Source organism: Haliaeetus albicilla, chromosome 4, assembly GCF_947461875.1.
Source record: "Haliaeetus albicilla chromosome 4, bHalAlb1.1, whole genome shotgun sequence".
NCBI lineage: Eukaryota > Metazoa > Chordata > Aves > Accipitriformes > Accipitridae > Haliaeetus > Haliaeetus albicilla.
In genome coordinates this window covers 7,094,175-7,117,200 of record NC_091486.1, presented here as the reverse complement: position 1 = coordinate 7,117,200, position 23,026 = coordinate 7,094,175, and the positions used below count along the sequence as shown (strand labels likewise).

Below are 23,026 nucleotides of genomic sequence, written 5' to 3'. Positions count from 1 at the left end.
GAGGCAGTGAAGCAGTCCTTTCCATTCACAGTTTCTGCAGGCACTTGACCTGTGTAAGTGTTTTGGATGGATAGTTAATCAGCACAGAGAGCTGCTTCTGCTTTTTTGCGCTTGGTATCTCCCACAGTGAGGAGGCGTTTGTCTTTCGTGAAGAAGAATATCTAAAATGGGTTGATTATAGGCAGAATCCATGAAAAGGCATGGAACTGATCAGCTCACTAAAGGATTGTAATAGATGATCATCACTTAGTCTTGGAGGCTGCAAGAATGCCACTTGTGTGAACAAATACATCAGATGAATATGGTGCTGTAGTATGATTGAGCTTCATAAACATGGCATTTTTCTTCCTGGCACTTCTCCAATCTGGAAACTTTCACAGGTAGAATTGTGGAATATTGGAAGCATTTTATTGGCATTTCTGGACTGAAAGAAACCCAGACATGTCCCAGCTCCAGTAATGTGCCATGCCGGGCACCTTCGCCTTCATGTTAACAGAAAATCTCCAGTGCAGCTCTACTCCAAAATACTATATGTGGTTCAGTGTACAGGAGACCAGAACATGTACATCTTGTGTGCTGATAGCCTGTGATTTTTGTACTCCATTCAAAAGTCTGGTGCTTCCTTCCACATCTTTGACATAATTTCCTACTTTGTTAGTTGCTTGTGGGGAATACTATTAGAGGATGGGGTCAAGCATGTAATACCACAGTTTTGTTAGGGCAGTGTTCAGCTACATGATGTTAGTTAGATGTGCTTCTTTGTTTGCTTCTTGGATACTGAGAATGAAACGTAAGTTGTGTTGACTCAAATTGAGTCAAGCCAAAAATGGCTCACTTTGTTCTGTCTGCTGCTCTAACTTCTGATATTCCAAGCACATCATTGTTGGGTTGGAAGCTCAGAAGCACTTTTAGATATTCCTGAAACTGTGCCTTGATTTTTTTTATGTACAGCCTGTGCAACAGAGTCCAGAGTTAGACGTTTCTACAAAAAAAGTTGCAATTATTTTTTATTGCCGAAGCTTTTCCAACTGATTTCTACCTGACTTTAAGAGCTACTGATTTTGATTACCTTCTGCTTAATATTGCTGAATGTTAACTTAAATTTGTAAGGATTTTGTATGATGGATGGCAAGTGAAAACTTGTGTGCATGCAGATGATATTTGATATGTTCACTTTAAAGTTGTAGCTAAATTCCAGAGGCTTTTATTGATTCTTCTTCTTTCCTAGAATCGTGTAGAAATAAATGATGTAGACCCTGAAGTTTTTAAAGAAATGATGAGATTCATTTACACAGGAAAAGCACCAAACCTTGAAAAAATGGCTGACAATTTGTTGGCAGCTGCAGACAAAGTAAGTGATTGACTCCTAAGCTCTCAAACCTGATGTTTGTTTGTGGAATGTTCTTCTAACGCAAAAAACCCCAAACCAAAACCTTTTTTCAGATTGATTTATATTTTGATTTTTTTAAAATATGAGAAACAGATCTCATCAGAAATGGAGGAAGATGGGAAAGAATAGACTTTATTTTTAGCAGTAAAAGGCTGATAAATCTTTCTTGACCAGGAGTGTTTCAGATATTAATTATATTTACTGTCCAATTTCTTCTAGAAATTGGGGTCTATTAATGTGATTTGGAAAATCGTTCTTGAATAAAATGTATCCTAGATCTTTGTATTCTTGAGAGGATTTATACAAGTGTTTGAGTTGACTGTGCTCCCTAAAGTACTGCTACTTCAGAACTTTCACCTTTTTGTCTTCCCTACAAATATAGTAGTTCTAATCTTTCATTTCCTCTGTATTGGGATCTTGTCTACTCTTTAAATAGTCACTTTCTGAAATACTTTTTCTACTATGATTTTTGAGGTGAGGGGACTTATAGCAGCACAGCAATTAAGGTGAGATTATTCCCTTTCATATCATAATTTACAGTTTTCTAACTTTTTAAAAACTTGACTCAATACCTTGTTTTTTTCTTCAGTGCTTTACAGCTTGAGTTGAAATTTTAGTTAGCTAGTCTCAGAGGACACACAGTTGTCTTTCCCTGAGGAGGCATAAGCAGTTTAGAATCCAGAAAATATTCACTTCAGTGTGTGTGGCAATTTCTTAAACTACCTTTGCAATTTCTGAATTGGTGTGCAATCATATCCATAAAACATTAGTGGTGACAGCTGCTGGTTTTCATAATCAATCCTAATATAAGTCGTTCTAAGATAATACAAGACATCCCAGTAGTTAATTTCAAGAAACAATTATTAAGCTGCCAGAAAAAAATTTGTGTTCTATTTTTTTCAAGATCTCTTGACCTGGCACTACCCTGGCTTTGGTGACTTACCACTCATATTCTTTTCACCTCTCATTGCCAGCATCTCATCTTCTAAAACTGATGGTGTTTTGTCAAGTTTCAGTACACCCAAGCAGGAAGGTGAAATGGTGTTATTTTGTGAATGCTGGCCTTTATTTAGGGTGTAATTAATAAATGTAGAGAACTTTACATGGTACAGTTGTATGATTACCTGCAATACCAGGAAATAAAAATGGTGAGCTAGGAGGTCCCTATAGCTTTTTGTAACAGTTAAAAACTGCTAGAAGCTTTCTGCTATTCCTTCTGAATGAGAAATAATAATCTAAAAATGAGAAATAATAATTTAAAAATGAGTGTTCTGCATATTACCAAAGGCATTACACTGCTGTATTACCTGGTAGGTACAGATTTGTTACAATTGATATTTATTTGCTCTAAATAGAGCTATCGTGAGCAGTACTATAGTAATAAAATGGAAGTAAAAATGCATAGGTCTAGAAACATAGAAGTTAACCTGATAATTTGACTTTTCTTAAGTGACATTTCTTTGTTGCATAGAACAGTTGCCAATACCAATGTATTAGTGGCAACCTGAATATATGCCACTTGCATGTCTAAAATTCTTTTCAGACTTAAACTGTATCTGAAGGGTGCTAAACTAAATGGAATGGGTGAGATTCCCATAGAAATGTATACAGCTGAATGAAACCTGTTCAGACTATGACATCCTCAAAAAGGAAGCACAGTTTATTCATGCAAAATATAATATGGGCATGTAATTATTTTACATCAATTTTCCGGTAGGCTGTGTCAAAGGTATGGAAGAAATTGAGAAATTCAGAGATGGAGATGGGGCCAAACTTGGAACAAGCTAGTTTCAAACAGGCTAATGTATTTTCCCTTGGACAGTTTCATGAAACTTTCCATTGTATAATTTCTTGCCCCGCACTTTGAGATGTGAACCTGTCTAATGACAACTTTGATAAAGAGCCTGTGCCTGTTCCTTGCTCTTCCTCCGTAACCAAACTGAAGGAAAACAAAAACTTCTGAATGAGTTATTTTTGTTGTTTTAATAAAAGTTCTCCCAGTAAAGCATTTGATCATTTTCTGTCAAACCTAATGCATGCCTTACCATTTGAGGACTCTTCAGTGCAGCATATTGAATTTTGAATTACCTGTTTGGAAGCAGTTTGATGTTAAGCTTGGGAGACACCAAGCATTTTCATGACTGGAACTGTCTTAAAAACTGTAGAGATAATGGTAGAAAGAATGAGTTTGAAGAATGATTAGTGTAGTTTTTTCTTTTATCAGTATGCACTGGAACGGCTGAAGGTCATGTGTGAGGAAGCACTCTGTAGTAACCTCTCGGTAGAAAATGTTGCTGACATTCTTATCCTCGCAGATTTGCACAGCGCTGAACAGTTAAAAGCACAAGCAATAGACTTTATTAACAGGCAAGTAATATTTATGAGACTCTAAATATATTCGTATTTATGCTTTGTGTACCTTTTCAATATTAGCACAGTTCTCTCTTACAGGTGCAGTGTTCTTAGACAACTTGGGTGTAAAGATGGGAAAAACTGGAATAGCAAGTAAGTTTCCCTGCCTCGCGATGTTCTGTACAAACACTGCTAAATAGACTGCAGATCTTAAGAACTGTTGCTTCATTTCCACACTACTGAGGCCAGTCACTGACTGTAAGTAAAGCAGGATTCAGCAGATGCTACCCCAGTTATGATTGTGACTTCCCCTTTAAATGATAGGGAGAGTTAACTGCCCTCCAGTGTGATATCATAACAATAGCTGGTTTTCATTCCTCTCCTATGGATGTATCAGCACTGTGAGATGGTGGCAGCAACCTTTATAAAGGAAACCATTATCTTGACTAACCAGGTTTATGCCTGGAGGAGTGATAACCCCAGTGTGATTTCAAGACTTGCTTAGGTCAATCTGAGCCTGCAGTATTTCCAAAGAAAGGAGGGCAGTTGCTCTTTTTGCCTGTGGCGACATGTTTGTGCACCTTCCTGCATGCCAGCACTAGTACTCTTGAGGCCACACAACTAGTCAGTCAGGTCCCTCTGATCTGGCTGACTCTGTAGGTGCTCATGCCTACGCTGGAAACATGTTGAGAATATGTGGCTCAGGCTGTAGGACTGATTGCAGCATATATTTAGAACAGCTCAAGTGAATCATGGAATAGAAGACAGCTAGCTTCACAATAGCCAGTGGTAGGCTCAAGCAGTAAAAGGACAGCAGAGCACTTATTTCTTATCATCAGAACCTCCAGAGAAGTTAAAAGATGTGTTGTACCAGTTACTTTAAAATCAGAGTGTTTCTCCTCTTAGAAAAAGAAGTCTTCACAGGCCTAATGGTTGAGCATGATGTGGAAAAGGAAGGGAGTGGCAGAAAGTAAGTACTAAAACAGTAGAAAAACTAATAATGATAAGTCAGAATACATAACAATGTAAACTAGTTAATGTGTTCCTTCTCAAGTGGTTTGGAATTTACTGAGCTGACTTCTGTCTTGGTTGATTGCTAGTAAAGATGCTGGTCATCTTTGCTTCAGCTAAAGCATCTACAGTAAATCAGGGGAAATAATATCAGAGGACCTGGCTTAATTTACTGACTCTGGGCACCAGGAAGTCTGAACTTCAGTATTGTTTCTCAAGGCACTTACCTTTGCTGAATTGCAGCAGAAGATTAAAGGCTTGCATTAGAAATCTGCAAAAGGTGGTGGGTTTTGTTTTTTTTTTATTTTAGAGATAGTATAGTGTAGAGCTCAGCTCCTAACTTTATGCTTGACAGTGTTCCTGAAACAGTCTGAGGGTGCTCATGAGAGGCTTTTGAAAGTGCAGGGCAATGGAAACTTGGGATTGATGCATAAACTGTTGGTTCCAAATTACAAATTTGTCCTGTGTCAATGTGGCATGCATCCCAACCGGTGTAATATTCTTCCTGTGCAGAGTGAATTTTACACTTTTAGTTCACAAAAAAGTAAATATATACATTGTTTTAAATTTCCTGGATGTCAGCGTGACACTTGCTGAAATCTGTTGTTGCTTCTGTATTAGTTAAAAAACAACAGTGGTAATTGAAAGCCATTCTGAATGTAGTCCATGATCTTGTACTGAAGAAAGAGTGAATATTCTCAAGTATGCTCCACTGGTACTGAAACTGCACGCTCCCAGTGAAGGGTTCTGTAGTCAGCCAGCTAATCTGTGTTCATGGCTTTCTGGTATATGAAGTACATAATTTTTGCTGCAGTTTCAGCTGATTCATCTTTTCATCCTTCTCTCTCCCCAAACTGAGCATGCCCTTCTCTGTAATGAGATTATCATATCTTCCCTTGCTTTTCATCTCATTTTCTTCTAGACTTCCTCTTATTTTTATTGTTTTTCCTGAGCAATTTCGAGGCATTTATCTTAATACGGTGCCCAGTATTGGACACAGTTCTCTAGCTGAGCTCTTGCTGGTACTGAGTAGAGCAGAATAAGTACCCTATGTCCTACATGTGATGATACTAATATACCCAAATTGCAATTTGCTACTTCTTTCCAATGGCATCCCTATTGGCATTCATAAAGTCTGTTGTCGCCTAGTACTCAACTGCTCTTCTGCAGTAGTTCTGCCTTGCCTGCTCTTCTCCACTGTGCATTTGTGCATTTGGTTTGTAAAATTGTGTGACTATTCTTAATACTTCTGTTTTCAGCCAAGCAACAGACATAATGGAAACAGCAGGCTGGAAGTCCATGATCCACTCCCACCCTCACTTAGTAGCAGAGGCCTTTCGCGCACTAGCATCTGCACAGTGTCCACAGTTTGGCATTCCACGCAAACGGCTAAAACAGTCATGAAATCTTCCATGAACTTTAGAGAAATTGAATTGACTCTACTCCTCCATGTCCAGAGGTGTTTTCACAAACCATAACAAGAGTTTTTGTTATCCTTGTCCACAGAACAGAAGCTGAAAAAGCCTATTGTTTGCTTTTCAGATGGATAATTTATGGTTTAATCCTCAGCTTTAAATTAGACTGATTACTCTAATTCACTGAAAGGCCTTAAATTATCTTCAATGACTCTCTAGTCCATATAGTCTAATGTATCTTGATTTTTTTATTATTATTTTTTAATGTGCCTTGTCTTTTTGACTAGGCTCTGCAGGATTGCACTAGCTCCATAATGCAGTAAAGTTGATAACTGAAGATTAATTTTTGAAAGGGATCTTCCATTATTTTCAGAAGAAAAAAAAAAATGATTATAGTTTGGTCCTGTGCTAACTGGAAGGTTTTAACTAGCCTCTCATTAAAAGCACTTGAACCAGAGGCACATAATGTACCCTAGACAAGTGCTAAATATAGGGAGAGCCTGTTTACCTTCAGCGAATGCCTACAGGCTATTTATGGCAATATACTGCTTCAAACATAATTTATTTTTCATTGTGGGGGCAAATATGCAATGGTTTGGCCCAAAAGTGTATTTTCATTACAGTTTGTAATGCTTATTGTGTGTGTGTCAAAGCTGTCCAAATGGTAAAAAGAAACACAGAATAAACCTCTTGCTTGTGTTTCTTTACGGTCCATCATTAGTTTACATTTAATGCAGAACTGAACGAGAGGTAAAGAGTTCAATGTGAAAACAGAATAGTATTGTATATGGAAAAATTATATCCCACATGTATGGTTACATAGAAGAGTAAAAAGGATGCATAGAATGACCAAATGTAAATTGAAGAAATGGGCCAAATGGATTCTGAATATGCACTTTTAATGTGTAACTTTTGTATGTTGTGTGGTACATATATATTTTGCTTTTGATGAATTAATGAGGTACAGGTAATTGTGGCTTAACTTTTTAGATACATTTTAAGATGCCCACAGCCACATGGGATTTAGTTTTGTTAGAAAAGAAAGGCATGTCTTTTTAAGACTCAATTGAAGGTGGCTATTGCAAGCTTTCATATTTAAGTAACAGAATATTTTCGCTTATTTGAAAAAGGCATGTGAATGGTAAAATTTTGAAGGGATTTTTCCCATCTTGATGTATGTGCACAGCTTCCGTTAACACCTAAGGAGGTTATGTACACATCAAGAGGAATATTTCCCTGAAATGTCAGATGATATTTGCAAGCAGAGACTTGCTCAGTCTTGCATTTCAGTTATTGTACTAGCATTGTGGATGGTATTGAAATTCTGCATAATGTGAAAAGGATGAAACATTTGTAAACTGCTTGTCATGGGCCAGTTCTTTATTATATGAACCTTAGCTTTAATATCAACATCCTCAGTGTTTGATAGCTTTGTTTACAATTGGGAGGAAAAGTCTGCAGTAGTGCACACTCTAAATGTTTCCTGAGTTATTGCATTGAGTTTACTGTAATAGTGATAATATGCTATATTTCTTTTTTGGGAAGACTTGGGTTTAGCAGTGGGGAATGGGAGGAGATCTCACCTAATTTATAAACATATTTGCATAAGGGTTTTAGTTTGCCTATTAAAAAAAAAAGTTACGCAGGGAGGAGAGGAAGAATTTCAGATTGTTTACTATCTTAAACTCTGTCTCCATCCTCATTTCATTAAGGTTCATCTGAATTGCTCTGAACAAAATGATTTTCAGAGGAAAGAGTATATAGTTTTATACTTTGGCATCTAGTAAACCATTAGCAAAGGTAAATTGGAAAAAATGCCCAGTCCAGTTTTGAAGAATAAAATAACCTCTAAACATCCATTTTCTTCTTACCTTCTAACTCAGTCTTTATGATGGATAGAGTGTAAAATCAGAAACTTTAATAGTACATAAGGCATCAAATTATATATTTACAGAGATTTATCCTTTTATCAATTTTTAGATATTTATCTAAAATAAGGTCTCATAAGCATTCTTCACAATAAGATGTAAAGGTAATTGTTCCCTCCAAAATAGTGATGTTTTTGCTGCACTGTGTAATGCGTTAGGGCTATGTATCCTCATACTCATCACTGGTGAAACTTGCAGCTCTAACATACAAAGTGACTTGAATATTTAATGCTGTAATGATTGTCCAGTTCAGCTTGTTCTAAAGTAACAACATACAGTAATCAAATTGAAAGCTTAAGGACTTTTATGAAAACTTTGTTCTTTAGAAGCTTAATAGCACACTTTGTACCAAAAAATGTCAGGCACTGTGCTGTAATATTATCTACATTGTAGAGCATCCACTTTTCAAGTCAGGCAGTGACATTACACTAACAGGAAAAAAAGCAAACCCATGATAATTGATCTGTTTAGATTTGATTTTATTTATTATGTATGTTTTCAAGTTGTGTCAGCTCTTAAGAAAAAGGTAAAACAGTTGCTGTATTCTTAAGTGAGTGCACTAATTATTCACCTCTTCTATTCTTTAATTAACTACATGCAGTGTTCTCACTGGAACGGGATAGCTGGTAATTACAACCTTCTTCGGATTCAGTAGCTTGTTTTTATTCCCCACATCTCAAGAGCTTGCCCTTCAAAACCTCGGTTGTCAGTTCTAAGTGCAGCAGATATAAAACAATCTAATACAATGGACAGTTTTTTCAGGCTGAAATCTTAGGGGTTTTTTCTTAGTTTTATATACAGATTAGGAATATAATGTATGAAGGTGCCATGTTTTGGCTTGCCAACACTACTCCCTCAGATATATGTGAACCACCGCTTCCATACTGTTCTGGGGAGAACCCTGCATGTGTCCTGTGTGTGCGTGCGCGTGTGTGTATGACTGTGCGGTGTTTTTTGTCAAGAATGACTTTCTAAAAATAAGGACTCGATTTGCTGTTAAAATGCTATTATGTATTATATTTTTTTTTCCATTTGAACCTCTCCTAAGGAGATGCTTTGGGTGGAAGATGCTTCGATAAATAATCCTTATTTCCTAGTCCATTTACTGCATGCAGAAGTATGAACACATTGTGCCTTTTTTAGGAAACTGTTGTAACGAAGGGAAGATTTAATAGGATACAAGATCTTTTAAAAAGGTATTTTTAAAGGTGAAGGAGAACGCTATTTGATACACAATTGAGATGGAAAAGTTACAAATTACCCCTTTGAGCTCTGTTGCATGTTAATTCTTGCTTCCTAAATTCAGTTTCACTGAGGTAGAAACAACACAAAGTGGAGTATTACAGATACAAGTTGAGTAATGGTATATTTTTGTGAAAATGTGAAAATATTTGCTGTTACAAGATAAGTGTATGTCAAAATGTGGTAATCATGGACACAAAGTTAGTTTTACAAGTTACTCTAGTTCTGATGTTTTTCTAAATGTTGAGTATTTAGTATAAAATTCACCTTTGCACAGAAGGTCAGTAGAAGACCTACATGGAGATTGTGTTCCTTTTAAATCCTCATGGCAAGGTTTCTTCCTTGGGAGAATAAAACAATGTGCAGTATTTGAAACTGTGTTTCATACAAGACAGTGAGTTGCAAATGTGAGGTATTGCTACCTGAAATACTGTTGACTTTTACAGTTGGTTAAAATTACTAAACTTAATTGATTTATTTTTTGTAGGTGACAAATGGAATGTTAACTGTCCTCTTTGTCCAGTGTTGAAAGCATATTTTGTGCAGAGCTTAGCTCCTTAGCTAGCAAGACACTGACTTAGTCTCATAATTTGGCTTCTGCTTACAGTAAATGGACTACGTTTGTAAAGGGAATTCACTATTTCACGTGTTTTGCAAGGAACTTCACCGTATTTGTAACCTGGTTTTTGAAGGCTTAAGATCAATGAGTCCTATTTTAGAAATTAAACCAGTGAAATGACTTAGACCTGTTTTGGGGTGGAAATGATTAAGAGAATTCAGATATGTAAACAGTTGTATCAAACCATCCAGCCTTTTTTTATCAGCTGATGTTAATGGTGAAATACTTTTTGTACCTTGTTGCTGAAAATATTTTTGCATTTCAGCACATCAAGTTACAATAAAGTTGTTACTTATACAGAATGTGTCTGTGTGGCTTGTATTTGTTGTTTGGGTTTTTTTAATCCTCTGTATGTTCACAGTGGCTACCTTTGCTTCTCTCCTTTGAGAAAGGTATTTTACCAGCAGTGTCCAGTTTTACCAGTGTAAAAGATACTGCTGTCCTTTTGGAAGCCTTTTTTGGGGGAGGATCATATTGCAGTCTTGCCCTGATCTCCAGTACCTTGGTTATTTTTCCATTTTGACACTTTCAAATAACTTAGAGCTCTGAACAGCTTATAACTTGCCTACCTGAGAGAAATGACTGCCTTTACACAGACTCTGTCAGAACCGATACTCTGTGGGAAGAAGAGTTGATCCTGTGGTAATGAAGATGGGCTTCATGGTTTGTAAGAGATTTGGTTTCTTTTTCCACCTACCATCGAAAACTTGTCTTCTGTTTTTTTGGGTTTGTTGTTTGTTGGGTTTTTTTCCCCCTGTCAAGGAGTATAGGCGTAAAATGACCACATAGAACAGGAATGTTGCTTGCGTTTGTTACAGGAGAAGTGATATGTAAGAATAATCTATATGGTTAGTTTGTGGGGTTTAATATGTTTATAGGTGTTTTGCTAAAATACGTAGGACTGTTAATGTGCTGCTCTATGTATTTGACTTTGGACACACTGAACTCCAGAAAATGACGATATCAAGGTAAGTTACTTCACAAAAAGTGACACAGGCCATTTGAACAAACACAATTACCTGTCTTGTGTTATCTAGGCTACAGCAAAAATGTGGCACAGTCAACTATTGCAGTTCTTCCTAAGGTGACTTGGGTAACAAATAAGGATACAGAGCTGTCATCACAGGGCTATCTTGGGTTTCTTAGCATAGCACATCGCTGTTTTGTGTGTAGGTACATGCACAATTCTCTATGTTTGCTTAAAACATACATCCCTTAAGTTACTCCGCAATGATTCAGCTTAAAGTTCTTGTGGAGTTTGTATCAACAGTGGCATAACTTACACCTTCCCAGGCAGTTTCAGTAACCTCCAAGCTAAAGGTGACTGGTAACCACTGTGAATGGTAAACAAAATTATCTGTGCAAGTCCAAATTATTGAACCGAGCTTCAACTTTTAGGTAAAGAATATTAAACTTCATTATTTCTTTTTTTAGAAAGCTATATTTTTATCCTTAGTCTTTCTGAAGTATTTTTTCTTGAGATGTTTATCTTGTCATCGTACAAAAGTTTTCTTTGTTACTCAGTGAAATGGATTCAATTAGCATTGCTTAAAAAAAGCACCTATTTTCATTCTAAAATTAATTCTAATAGTCTTTTGTGTGGAAACTGGGCACATAAAGCTTTTCCTCCTTTTAGTTGAATGCTTCTATTTAAAAAAAAAGTGTTTTACAGTGTCAATCTATCTGAATCTTGGTTTAACTAAAATATTACTAGTAACTTTTTCTTTAGCAGCTTTCTGAGAATTCTCAGTTGAAGTCCAATATATGTCCTTCTCTTTCTTTAAAAGGGGAAAGCTCAGATAATGAATCTCGATTGGTAAGATATGCTATTAGAGTAAAAAGCATCTCTCACTATACAGAATTGCCAGCCCTGCCGTATGCTGAAGGCATAGTTTGGTGTCGTACTGAGTAGTGCCAGCTTAAGCAGTCCCTGTTACTGCCACTAGAAGAAAAGTACTTCAAAGTGCAGCCCAAGCAGTCACAGGTGAGAAATTCTGATTAAAGTGTGTCTTTGTGCCTCTTCTCCAAACGTCATAGCTGTTACTGACTAATCGAGACAACTTGCATCTTAACTGTATCATGAGAAATTCTGATTTATTCTAGGATCTTACCTAACTTACTGTTTTATTTAATAAAGAATTCATTAAGTTTAGCTGTGTTCTATATGGAAGAATATAACCTTTTACTGTTAATGTTTTTCTGTGGTTTAGATAACTTCTGTTACAATTACTATTTTAGAGTATTACCCATTCCACTACAAATTTTACTTGCCATGTTTATTAAGTAAATTATATTAATGATCAAACTATTTCCATTATACACAAATAACTTTGCACTTAACATTGTGATAGTATGGTAATAGAGGAAATGCTGTTATTTGCTGTTAAAATTCGAATAGTTTTGAACAGTTTATCTTTCTGCAGACTTCTTGGTAATTTTCCACTAGAGGAACATGTTTTTATTGTTGTCAATTTTGAAGATTCCTTCTTTGTTCTCTCAGAGAAAGCTGGAAGAAATACAGGCGCAGAAGTCGAATGAAGCATTTCAGGTGTATGATGCAAAGGACTTGCTTTTTCCACTACAAGCACTGTATCTAGGCGAAAATAACCCCCAGACTCAGCTGTGACAATTCATGAGTGCTTTGGAATAGAGATGACATTCCAGTGGTTGTCAAATAACTTTTATTTTAAACAGTATGTGAAGTTGATGCTTTAAGTGTAAAATTGGGTTTCTTGTAAGTCAAGTATAAATAACAGAAATGAGCTTGTGATTTGAGACTCAGCAGGGAAGAAGTAATTTTGCAGAGTTTGCTTGGCCTTGGCTTATAGAGAAACTAACAAGAGTGTTTTGAGTTCTCTGTTAAAGTATTTTGAAGGAGACTTGGAGCTGTAGCAATATGTGGTGATCATCCTGTAAAGCAGAGAGTGGACTGGACTTCCTTTGAAAACATTCCCTGATAGTAACATTCTTGTCTTGCATTCTTAATAGAGTTTGGGCCATAACAATGTTTTTGTGCAGGTTCTGTATTTCAATTAAGGGTATGTATATAATGAGTGAAAAAATCTGTGCTTTGCCGAACTTAATGCATGTTTCATGTGTTGGCAGTGATAGTCATGTAGAAAATAAATTGTACCATGTCAAACTTTGCGCTGCTGATCAGAATGGAGGCAATTTGTGCTGCATTTTAAGCAGTTACGGTTTTTGACTTCCCACGTTTCTTACTGCATAGTTGACTGAGCCATTTCAGTTAAAGGTAAATTTGGAAGCATATGCAAAAAAATTCTAATAGGGTGACTTCTTAAAGCATAGAAGCTTTAACTGCAGGCTGACCTCCTATTTTAACCTTAATTGCCAAGAAAACGATTTAAGTCTTTCATTTTTAAGTTGGTAACCTTCTGTAAGCTTTAAAATCAACTTGAATGTATTATGTACACAATTTTCTAACCCAGCTGTGTAAAGTTTATAAAGTCTTGAAATTTTAAAACAAACCACCTACTTGCTACTGAAGTATGCAACTAAAATGTTTACCTACTGTGGTCAGCAAAGACTAAATCTTGCTAGGGTAGTTGCACCATCCCCACATTAAGAGCTGTGATGTTCTCCATAAAGCCCACACTGTATGTTTTAAAAGGAAAAAAAAAAAAAGTCTGTTAAATTTTGCATCTTGTCCCTGTCAGATCTTGCAGATGAGCTGTTCCTTTCAGACACGCAAGCATGGGAGTTCTTATACTACCAAGACTTCATTTCTCCCTTACAGCACCACTGTTTTATTGTGCTGGATCAAAAAAGTCTATACCAGTCCAATTTACCTGGGGAGGATTATCCCAGGGCAACAAATAGAGGGACATAAAAATTTGTTTGTCTCTTTCTCTGCTGCTCTTGTAAGGACTGGCATGGGGGGAAGCACGTGCAGGGTGTGCTCACTAAGGCTGGCTGCCTGCTTGGTTGGTTGCTGAAAGTGCACCTGAAGTTAACCAAAGCTGTTTGATCTAGATTGCTGGGGCATCTGTGCCATGTACAGATGAACTTCTAAGCTACCTCTTTGCTATTGCTTTATAGATACTCAAATGCTCTTGGCTGTTAACCATTAGGGCAAATAATGCCCAGAACTTGTTGCGTATTTATTGGCTTTTCTGGTCAACGTGAATTTGAGGCGTAGGTATGGAGCAGGGTGGATGTCTCTCTGAATGTAGCTTTTTCTTCAAATGCCTTGTGTTTGGGGTTTGTTTTCTATTGTTTTTTAGAGTGTGGGCTGGCACATCTCAATTTAAACAAATACAAAATATCTAGTAAACCTGCAAATGCTTTATAATGAAACTTCAGCAAGTTCAATTCTCCTGATCTAAAAGAAAGTGAGATACAAATTTCTTTGTAACAGTGCCTTTTAACAAAAAACGTGTCACGTCAGATGTAGTTAATCTTGGAACAAACTAAAAGAGGGGTTAAATTGTATACTAGATTAGGAAAATCTGAAGTGTTTTACTAGTAATGCTAGAATAGCAGGCATCTACTTTTGACAAGCTGACAGACCAGAGAATTGAAACTTAATGAATCTTAATGCTTTCTGTCATGTACTTCAATTTTCTCAAATTATTTCTCCAATTAGTTCTAGTCTTTGTGAAGGAATGATTAATGATAATTAATACATTCTTATAATTTGCATATTCAGGCTCTAGTGTTTCTAAAAAAATTGTAAATTTGTGTATGTTGGTGAGCCAGGTTTGTCTGTTATTTCTTTGGGGTGCTGGGATTTTTCAGATTTTCAGTTTTGTATTTCCAATTGAACAGAGAGAACGTGGTAGATGCATTAGATAGTTTAATATGCTTTTTCCACAACAAATAACCTGGACATAACCCAGGTCTTGGATCATTTCTGTAAAGCAGTTTCTTCCCAGCTACTCTTTAGTGGATAGGTAGGGAATGTAGGGATGCAAAGCTGTTGTCGGGAGCCTTACTTGAGTCTCCATCAGCTTTGGAAAACATTTAGATCTGCAAGATGGCAGAACTGGGTAAATCCTGTAGGGTGTCTGCTCTTCAGAGGTTGTTTTGGTTTCGGTTTTGGCTTGTTTGTTTGTGTTTGGTTTTGTTTTTTATTTTATTTTTAGAGTCTCTATATGCCTCCTTTATGTTGTCATTCTGTTTTGTCCTACTCCTAACATGCAGACATGGAGGGATTTATTCAAATATATCATCATACGAATTTTGTGTTTAAAATGAGCAGCATGAGGTTTTGAAAGGCATTGGTTTTTTGTCTGTGTAGGAGCTCAAGCTTTCCATGCTGCTCTGCAGGTATCTAACCCTTGACTCCTTAAAAAAACCTAAAAACCAAAAAAACCCCAAACAAACAATTTTGGTTTCTGCTTAATTAGTCTTGCCTCTTCTGATACAAATGCTCATCCAGAGGGAAGAACTGAAATCAAACAAAAGTGCTTTCTCAGTAGTAGAAAAAAGGGCAAAAGGATAAAACTTCATAATAGATTGGAAGGAAGTAAAGGTTCAACTTGAAGAAATAGAACTTAATATTTGCCAGGATAATCAGCTGAAAGATTTTTGTGCAAAGGAGATGCTTTAAAGCTACTAATGCAGAAAAATACCTTGGGGCTATAATGAACAGCATGCAAATAGGACCTTGCAAAAACAAACAAGTCAGCATGATTGATTTGATAGACAGGTATCATGCTAAGGTCTGAGGCGAAATGTTGCATGTTTGTACTCAGCTTTTGGTCTTGCCCAAACTACCATGTGATTTTAGATCATCTCGGCATTCTTCTGTGTCTGGGAGTACATGGGGACAGGCAACATCAAGATTCAGGAGGTAAAAATGATGATGTGTCTTCTGCACGATGTCTGTCCTTTTTCACAGGATTGATGAAAAATGCATGGATTTAAACAACCACAAGCCATAAGGCGTACAGCACCAGAAGATGGTTAAAACAACGGGCTCCCCTAGCCCACCTCATTTATGTGCCTTAGGGAGTGGGGTGCTAGATGCAGTGTTAAAGGTGCCAAATTGCAGATGATGGTTCATTATAAATTGTCGGTGTGCTGTTCCTGGTACCGGTGCTGCCCCGTTATTAGAAGCCGAGGCTGAAGTTGCTCTGCCTCTGCATAAGAGGACTGCCCCAGCTCTGCTGCTCTCCTGCCTGCAGTCTGGAGGACAGATATTTCAGATGCTTATTAGGATAATACATGGTTGGTAGAACTTGTGAAAGATTTTGGGTATATATAATAGGGTGGGTTCTGCTCGTAACTGGGTTCGGGACTCCTAAACTGATGGTGTTTGTGGTGCTGATTAAGGTGACAAAGGAATTGGCAGGAGCGTAGGAATCGGTGTGTCTGAGCTCTGGGAGCCTGCAAGAATTCAGGGTCTCTGTATCTGAAATTAGCATCTCTTTGGGCAGCTATAAAAAGGCTACTTGTTTAGACATACTTCATCAAAGAAATGGAGTGCTTGCGGTTTCAACTACTTTTTTTAATCAACAAATATTTCATTCTCATTGTCTTGCCACTTGTTTAGTTAAAGATATGGTGTTTACTGGGACAGTGTGCCCCAGTTATATTCACCTCTGTGAATATTCTGTACAAATTTTAATCAAAGTACTTAAGCAGAATATTGAAACTGGCTCTCTGGAAGAATTACCCCCCCCAAAATGTTAGTATGGATGCTCAGGAAGTGTTGAGATGGAGGTTAAGCAACCAAGGGATACCCTGCACAGGTGGCTGCAGTTTTCAAATAAGGTGATATTCTGGGCAGTTAGAAACAGAGGTAAAATATGCAGGTATTTTATGACTTTATGTTAAGAGGAGGAATGTTAAAGGTCTGTTGTTTTTTTTAAGTATATAAAATAATCAGCTGTTGAGGATACTCCAGGTGGTATAAAACCAAGAGCATTTCTAAGCTGGGCTCATTTTCTATAATAAATAATCATCTCTGTGCTCTTGGTCATAGTCATTCTATGAACAGTCATTGTATTTACTTTATGGACTTGTTGATAGCACTGACTTAATCTTCCCTCACCGCTTGTTTGCGGAGAGCAAACTAAACATTTGTTCCTGATTACTCCAGATAAAAACATGTAGAGAAAGGTGCTGTTGCACTGAGACTGTCTTTAACAATAATCCTTGTTTGTGTTTTAGCATGAATTACAAAGATGAAAAGTTTTTCCTGGCATGAATGTTTTTCTTCATTCCTTAAAAACAAACACAAAACCCAGAGCTGGCTCAGCAATGTTCAGTGCCACTGAGACCACATCAGTAATGAAAATAAGAAGCTTATTGAGCTGTATGTAGAGATTAATTTAGTTGTATGTAGAGATTCCTGTCAATGAGCCATCAATAGTGCTGGCATAGTTTTGTAATCTTTACTTGCTTCTTATAAGGCTAAACTTTGAGTGTCAGAACTGGTTTCTAGTCCTGCCAATAAACAGGGTTTAAACATCTATAAGGGAAATGCCAGTTCCCCCAGAGGAACTGTGCTGCCTAGGAGAAGAGCAAAGGGCATGGCTGGCTGGGTAGAGCTGAGGCATCACTGCTTATCTGCTAACAGTTAATACCCTTGTACATGGTTGTCAAAGGTATTTATTCAGTAATTGTAGCTTAAATAGTGAAGTTGAGGGTGAAGTGAAGGAGGGCATTTGCGTTGTCGACACCAGCGCTCTCCAGCAGGGCAGTAGGACCTACCAGCTGAGCAGTAAAAACTGTATTAGAGCCCTGATCACTCTGGTTATTTTCATGGTGAGTATACACCTTGTATCTAGTCTTCAGCTGTCACATCAGTATATTTTTCTACCAGTAGAAATGCTTGGTTTTTTTCTAACCAGTTCTCTAAATGTAATATAAATGTATTTGAGAATGCTGCATCATTGGAATGTGCAGCTGAACATACTATTGGCTTGATTACAAGCTCCCATGCATTTAGGATTAATTTCCCTGAAGTATGCTTAGCTCTGAGTGCGTGTGCGTGCACACTCAGCGAAAATATCCTCTAGGATTTGTTAAGAGGTTGTTCGCACTTCATTCTTGTATACGAGCAGTCATAGGTGGGAAGGTCTTCTGCAAACCAGAAAAAGAAAGGGGCAATTGCAGCTTTGTTGTGGATTTTTTTTCTTTTGTGTCTTTGTCAAATATTTGAAACAGAGGATTCATCGAATAATTGATAAGCAAGAGTGTACACAGATGATGAGTGCTTTTATCTCCAGTGAGTTTGAGCTGGAAGGACTTGATGCCGCCTTCACGTTGCAGGCCAAGTACTCTTCTTTCCCATTTGCACCTTGCAAAATTTTTTTTTCTCCCACTCTCCTGGGTAAACAGCTGCTAAGGGAGTAGGTGAAGAGAAATGACACTAAGAAATAAGGTTCTGGCTCTGTTGTGAGTGCCGTGGTCAATAGCCTGTTTCTGAGTAGGTGTATGGCACAGCTGCCGTAACTGCACTGGGGAAGATCTTCAGGAAGAATTCAGAGGAGAACAGGATCTTTTTGGTCCTTGCCCAGGAACTGTGTGCTGACGTGATGTGCGTCCTTCTGGAGCCCGGTAAAGGGGTTTGAACAAAAACACATGCAAGAGCTAGCCTGTCAAAAATGATGCTTGCCAAGCCAGCCGAGAAGCATTTTTCAATGTTAAAGAGTGATTACTTGTTGTTCTTTAAGAACAAGTTATGTTGATACATTAGCATGCTAAACATGAATATTACTGTCTTACTAGTTTTCAAAAGTAACAGTTATAGAATCTATTCATTAGATTTGCCTTCGCTTGAAAATCATTTAAAAAAGAACTGTTTTTCCTTAAAAATTGCAAGTAGTGCATGTTTGAGAATGTAGAAGTGAGGAAAATTCCAAAATTCGATCAGCTGGAGGGGATCTTGTTTAATAAAAAAGTGAGTATGTGCAAAGTGAAGGAAAGCAGCTCTTAAAGCAGATCTTAAAACTTTCCACTTAGCTGTTAGTACCAGTTCATAATTTGTAACTCTCATTAAAGCTTTGTTAAAGATTTCATTCAAATGTCTGAACTGTAGGAAAAATAATGATCTGAGCAATCTCAAATTTTGGGGGTGTGGCCAACTTTTAAGATGCTTAAAACTGGTCAAACTTCCAATAAATGACAATTCTGAATGTGTTGCAACAGTTTTGAAAATCCTATCCTACATTTCACCAACTGTAGTCCCTTGTCTTTGGAAAATGCTAGATTAGGTGTTAACAAAGCTGCTTTCCATTTCTGGAAACGGGCTTTGTGTTGACTCAAGGTAGTTCAGAAAATCCCTGCATGCAGCACGCTCAGGATCTATTCAAGCACTTCATTTAACATCTGGGAATAAAAGCAGTGCATTTTCTACTTCAGTCAAGACTGTTAGCCTGCTTGCTTCCTTGCTTCTGTTTCTTTGTGGCAGCAGTACCCCATTTACCAACTGTGTGTAGTATCCTCTGGGGAGGACCACTGCTCTAAGGATGTAGAAAGAAAACTCTGCAGTTTGCATTATGTCTGCTACTAAGATGTCTCTAAAGTAATTTTACAAGTTGGACTGACTGACAAAATGACTCTGAAGCATCTTTTGTCCTTTGTCTATCTGCTCTTGCAAAGTATATCCCAGTCATCAGGAGTTATCTTGTATTCTGTGATCATCTGAAGATCTACTTTTTTGTAGAGGTTTCTACACATTTATGGGGAATCATCTTAAAACTGTTAGTTACAGAGGTTTTCAATTGCTAACATAAGGCACTGCTGGTCTGGTTTACTGAATTATCGCTGGGTATGTAAGCCAGGGGTTTCAGGGAGGAAAAGGCAGGCATGATGAAGGTACAATTTGCTTTCTGAAAATGTTCATTTAGTGGAGTATTTCCCTTATTACAAAAATGCATTAGCCAAATACATGTGCGTATTTTGAGCTTCAATATTATGCTTTTGTATCCTGCAGTAGATTAAAATGTCAGTCATATTCTCCATATTTCATAGTCCTCTGGAAGCCTTAGGGAAGGTGCACATGTCTAGTGTTACTTATGTCCCACCAATAAAACGACCCTCTAGAAGGAAATCTGTGCAGGCCATACAGCAAGATGTCAAACTAATTGTACTGAAATAATGAGTTAGCACCAAATGCTAATTAAATATTGATGAAAGTATGACTTTCAATTATCTTCATTACGGTGCAGTGTTTTATGTAGACATGCAATGCTGGGAATGTGGGCATTTATTATCATTAGTCTTGTCATATAAAAACATCAGTTATTTCTCTTCTCTGAAATCCATTTTAAATGCACTGGATGTCCATCTGTAGTATCTTTTTGACATAGTAGGTTTCTATTGAATTTTTTTGCGTTCACCCTTTTTTCTTTCCCCTTCCATTAAAAACCCTGCGAAGCAATCATCTTTAATGGTGAGGCTTTGTAAATACAGGTTCTGCCGCTGCTAGCCCGTAGCTAGCTGTGGTCTGCTCCCATGGCTTTTCTCCAGTGAGCACGCTAAAACATGGTGACTCTGAGATGAGTCTTGCTATGATTTTTAACGTGGTTTTGAACTTACTAGCTTAAGTCCTTTCAGTCTTTTTGGTTCCCAAGGAAGTAAGGGATTGATTTCATCTTGCTGACAGATGGTTTCTGAGTGTTTATTCTAATTTATACCCTGTCTGTCTGTCTGCTCCTTCTCCACAAGGTTTTCTTTGCTCGGCTGAAGTGAGGTGGAGACCGAGAGAGCTCGTGATGGGTGTTTCACCGCAGTTAGGCTCCAGGAGCAGAGCTGGAAGGGCCAACCTTGAGCTCAAGGAGAACAGCAGCTGTAGGGCAGCAGAGCAGGGGGAGGAATCCAAAAGTGCGAGCCTTACAGCAGGAAATTGAGCTGAAGCAGCGAGGGTTCGGTAGGTGAGATGTAATCCAGGATGCTGTGCTTCCAGGAGAATGGGATGGGCAAGAGCCGAGCCTCTCCTCGTGTGTGTTAGTGCTGGCGAGAAGGCTGTTAAGTCTAAGAAATTAGAGGACAGGTTTTGGGGAAGGACTTCGTTACTTGAAACCAAAAGTCCAGGACTATGTGTTGCCAGGACTTAATTGCCTGGAGACTAGAGACTAATTAGATGACAGGAGTCCCAGGAACAGTCCGACCAGAATACTGTTTTATATGCGGCTGCCTTTGGGGAAGATGGACAAACCACAAAATTCACAGGTCAAACATGTACAGTAGTGTGCAGTCTTGTTACTCTGAAGTTCCTCTGAGCTCTTCTAGAAAGACAGAAAAATCACTTCCAAGACTTCCAAAGTCTTTCTGGAAAATGGTGTCCTATAACTTTTTTTTAAAAAGTGGGGATTTCTTTGTAATCAATAGATAGAAGGCATAAACTGAGATGAAAGTGAGTGGTTTCTGGAGACTGTGGAAGGGAAAAGCTTGTACAAGACTGCTTGGGTGGGTCTCGTTCCCAAGTTGGTCTACTTGCCTTGGGTCAGGCAATGGTAAATTTGTGCTAGTATGGGAAAAAAAAGAATGTTTTAATAGTGTTCTTTTGTCTCTTGGCCATAATTGGCAATCTTTGCAGCAGGTGCAAAGAGGACGCTTACAAGCGTTGCTTACAGCAGTGCCTGCATGATGTACTAGTGTGCGTCTGTGCCTCCATTTGGTGGATGGGCAAAAAACAGCCCGATTCCCCAAGAGCATGAATGCTCTTTGTCACTTCAAAGAGCACTGAAAGTTCAAGAGTGGAGGCAGGTGGGCAACATATAATTAGAAAGGAGGGTGCAGAGCTTTTTCTTGTAGAGGGTGCAGCCTTAGTGCCATTGTCTAAGTGTAAATTGTTCCTAAAAGATAACTCCGATATTATTCACTGTGGAATATATGTGAATGCGTTGAGAGACATTTTAAAATTACCAGTGGTGTAGCATGGTGGAGCAAAAGGAGCACTTGAGCTGAAGAATAGATAATACCCAGTAGAGCAGAACTGTGGCACCAGCTGCTGAGAGGGTAATTCAGTGCTCATAATGATTTTCAGCTTCACTCTAAAACTATCACTTTGGAAGTATCCCTCATCTAAAGTACAAAGTTTCCCCAGACCATCAGAATAAAATCTCTCCACATCCTGAGCATGTGAAATTAATGACTGAATATTATGCTGAGAGCCATTTAATTAAAAACACTTTCATTAATAATGTAGTTGGAGAGCGTATGTGTGTTATGTAATTAAAGATAGTACATCAGTAAATGATACTATGCAAAACCAATTCAAAAAATTCAAATGAGTCGGTGTAACATAAGGAACTTAATTCAAGTGGGAATAAAAGTCAATGTGAAATAAGCTCGGAGTTTTTCCTGGAAGCTGCAATTAATCTGCTTCTGGCAACACAGTTCAATACTCGTATTTTAAATAAGGGGCTGTACTTATTTTAAAGATAACTGGTGTGGCGAATCAAAATATATTTCTCTCCACTCCTTTTGCCAGATAAATCAAGTATCCCTTAATGTCTTGACACCCTGATGAGCTTGGCTGACCTAATGGGTCTGGACTGCCTCGCATGCTATTCATCTGTGGTGCCGTTCTTTCTTTGAGCAGTCAGGTTGTGCTTGGCTGTGGCAAAACACTGTGGGTCTAGTATTTATGGTATATTTACTTTAAAACCAGGAGAAGGAAGTAGAAGAGAGAGGGTATTCCCTCAGGACGGAGCAGTCGCCCTGTATGGCGTTGCCTGCAGGAATCTCGGCTGAGCAGGCATCTTGTTTTCCCAGAGGATTTTGGCTAATCCAAATCTTCAATGATTGAAGTCAGAAATGCTACAGTTAAATATATCTGACATGAGAAGTGGATTGGAATTAAGTAGTCTTAAATACTATGTAATAAATAGGCTTGCTTATCATCTTCAGTATGGCAACTTGAAATATTTTTAATCCTTTAGTTTACCTGCTCAGAAATCTGTTAAATATTCTGTACTGGGATCCCAGGTTAGCAGTGCAAGTCTGCTCAGCATCACCTGCCATTGCGACGTATGCTTCAGATACTCCTTAAAAGAAAAAGTGGTGAAAGAATCTAAGTACTATTGGCTTAGAATAGACTGAAGACTCCTCGCTGATCAGTTCTCGTACTAAGCCGAAACACACGTGCTCA

At 37.9% G+C, this 23,026-nt stretch overlaps 1 protein-coding gene across 1 annotated transcript in view; it reads left to right on the top strand.

Annotated features, from left to right (window-relative positions):
* Positions 1-10,259, top strand: part of SPOPL (speckle type BTB/POZ protein like) — a 38,737-nt gene extending 28,478 nt beyond the window's left edge. The window contains exons 8-11 of the mRNA XM_069780777.1: positions 1,229-1,351; positions 3,615-3,757; positions 3,842-3,895; positions 6,013-10,259. Coding sequence (XP_069636878.1) covers positions 1,229-1,351; positions 3,615-3,757; positions 3,842-3,895; positions 6,013-6,157 — 465 coding nt within the window. The 3' untranslated portion in view covers positions 6,158-10,259. The remainder of the gene's footprint in view (positions 1-1,228; positions 1,352-3,614; positions 3,758-3,841; positions 3,896-6,012) is intronic.
* The last annotated feature ends 12,767 nt before the right edge of the window (positions 10,260-23,026 follow it).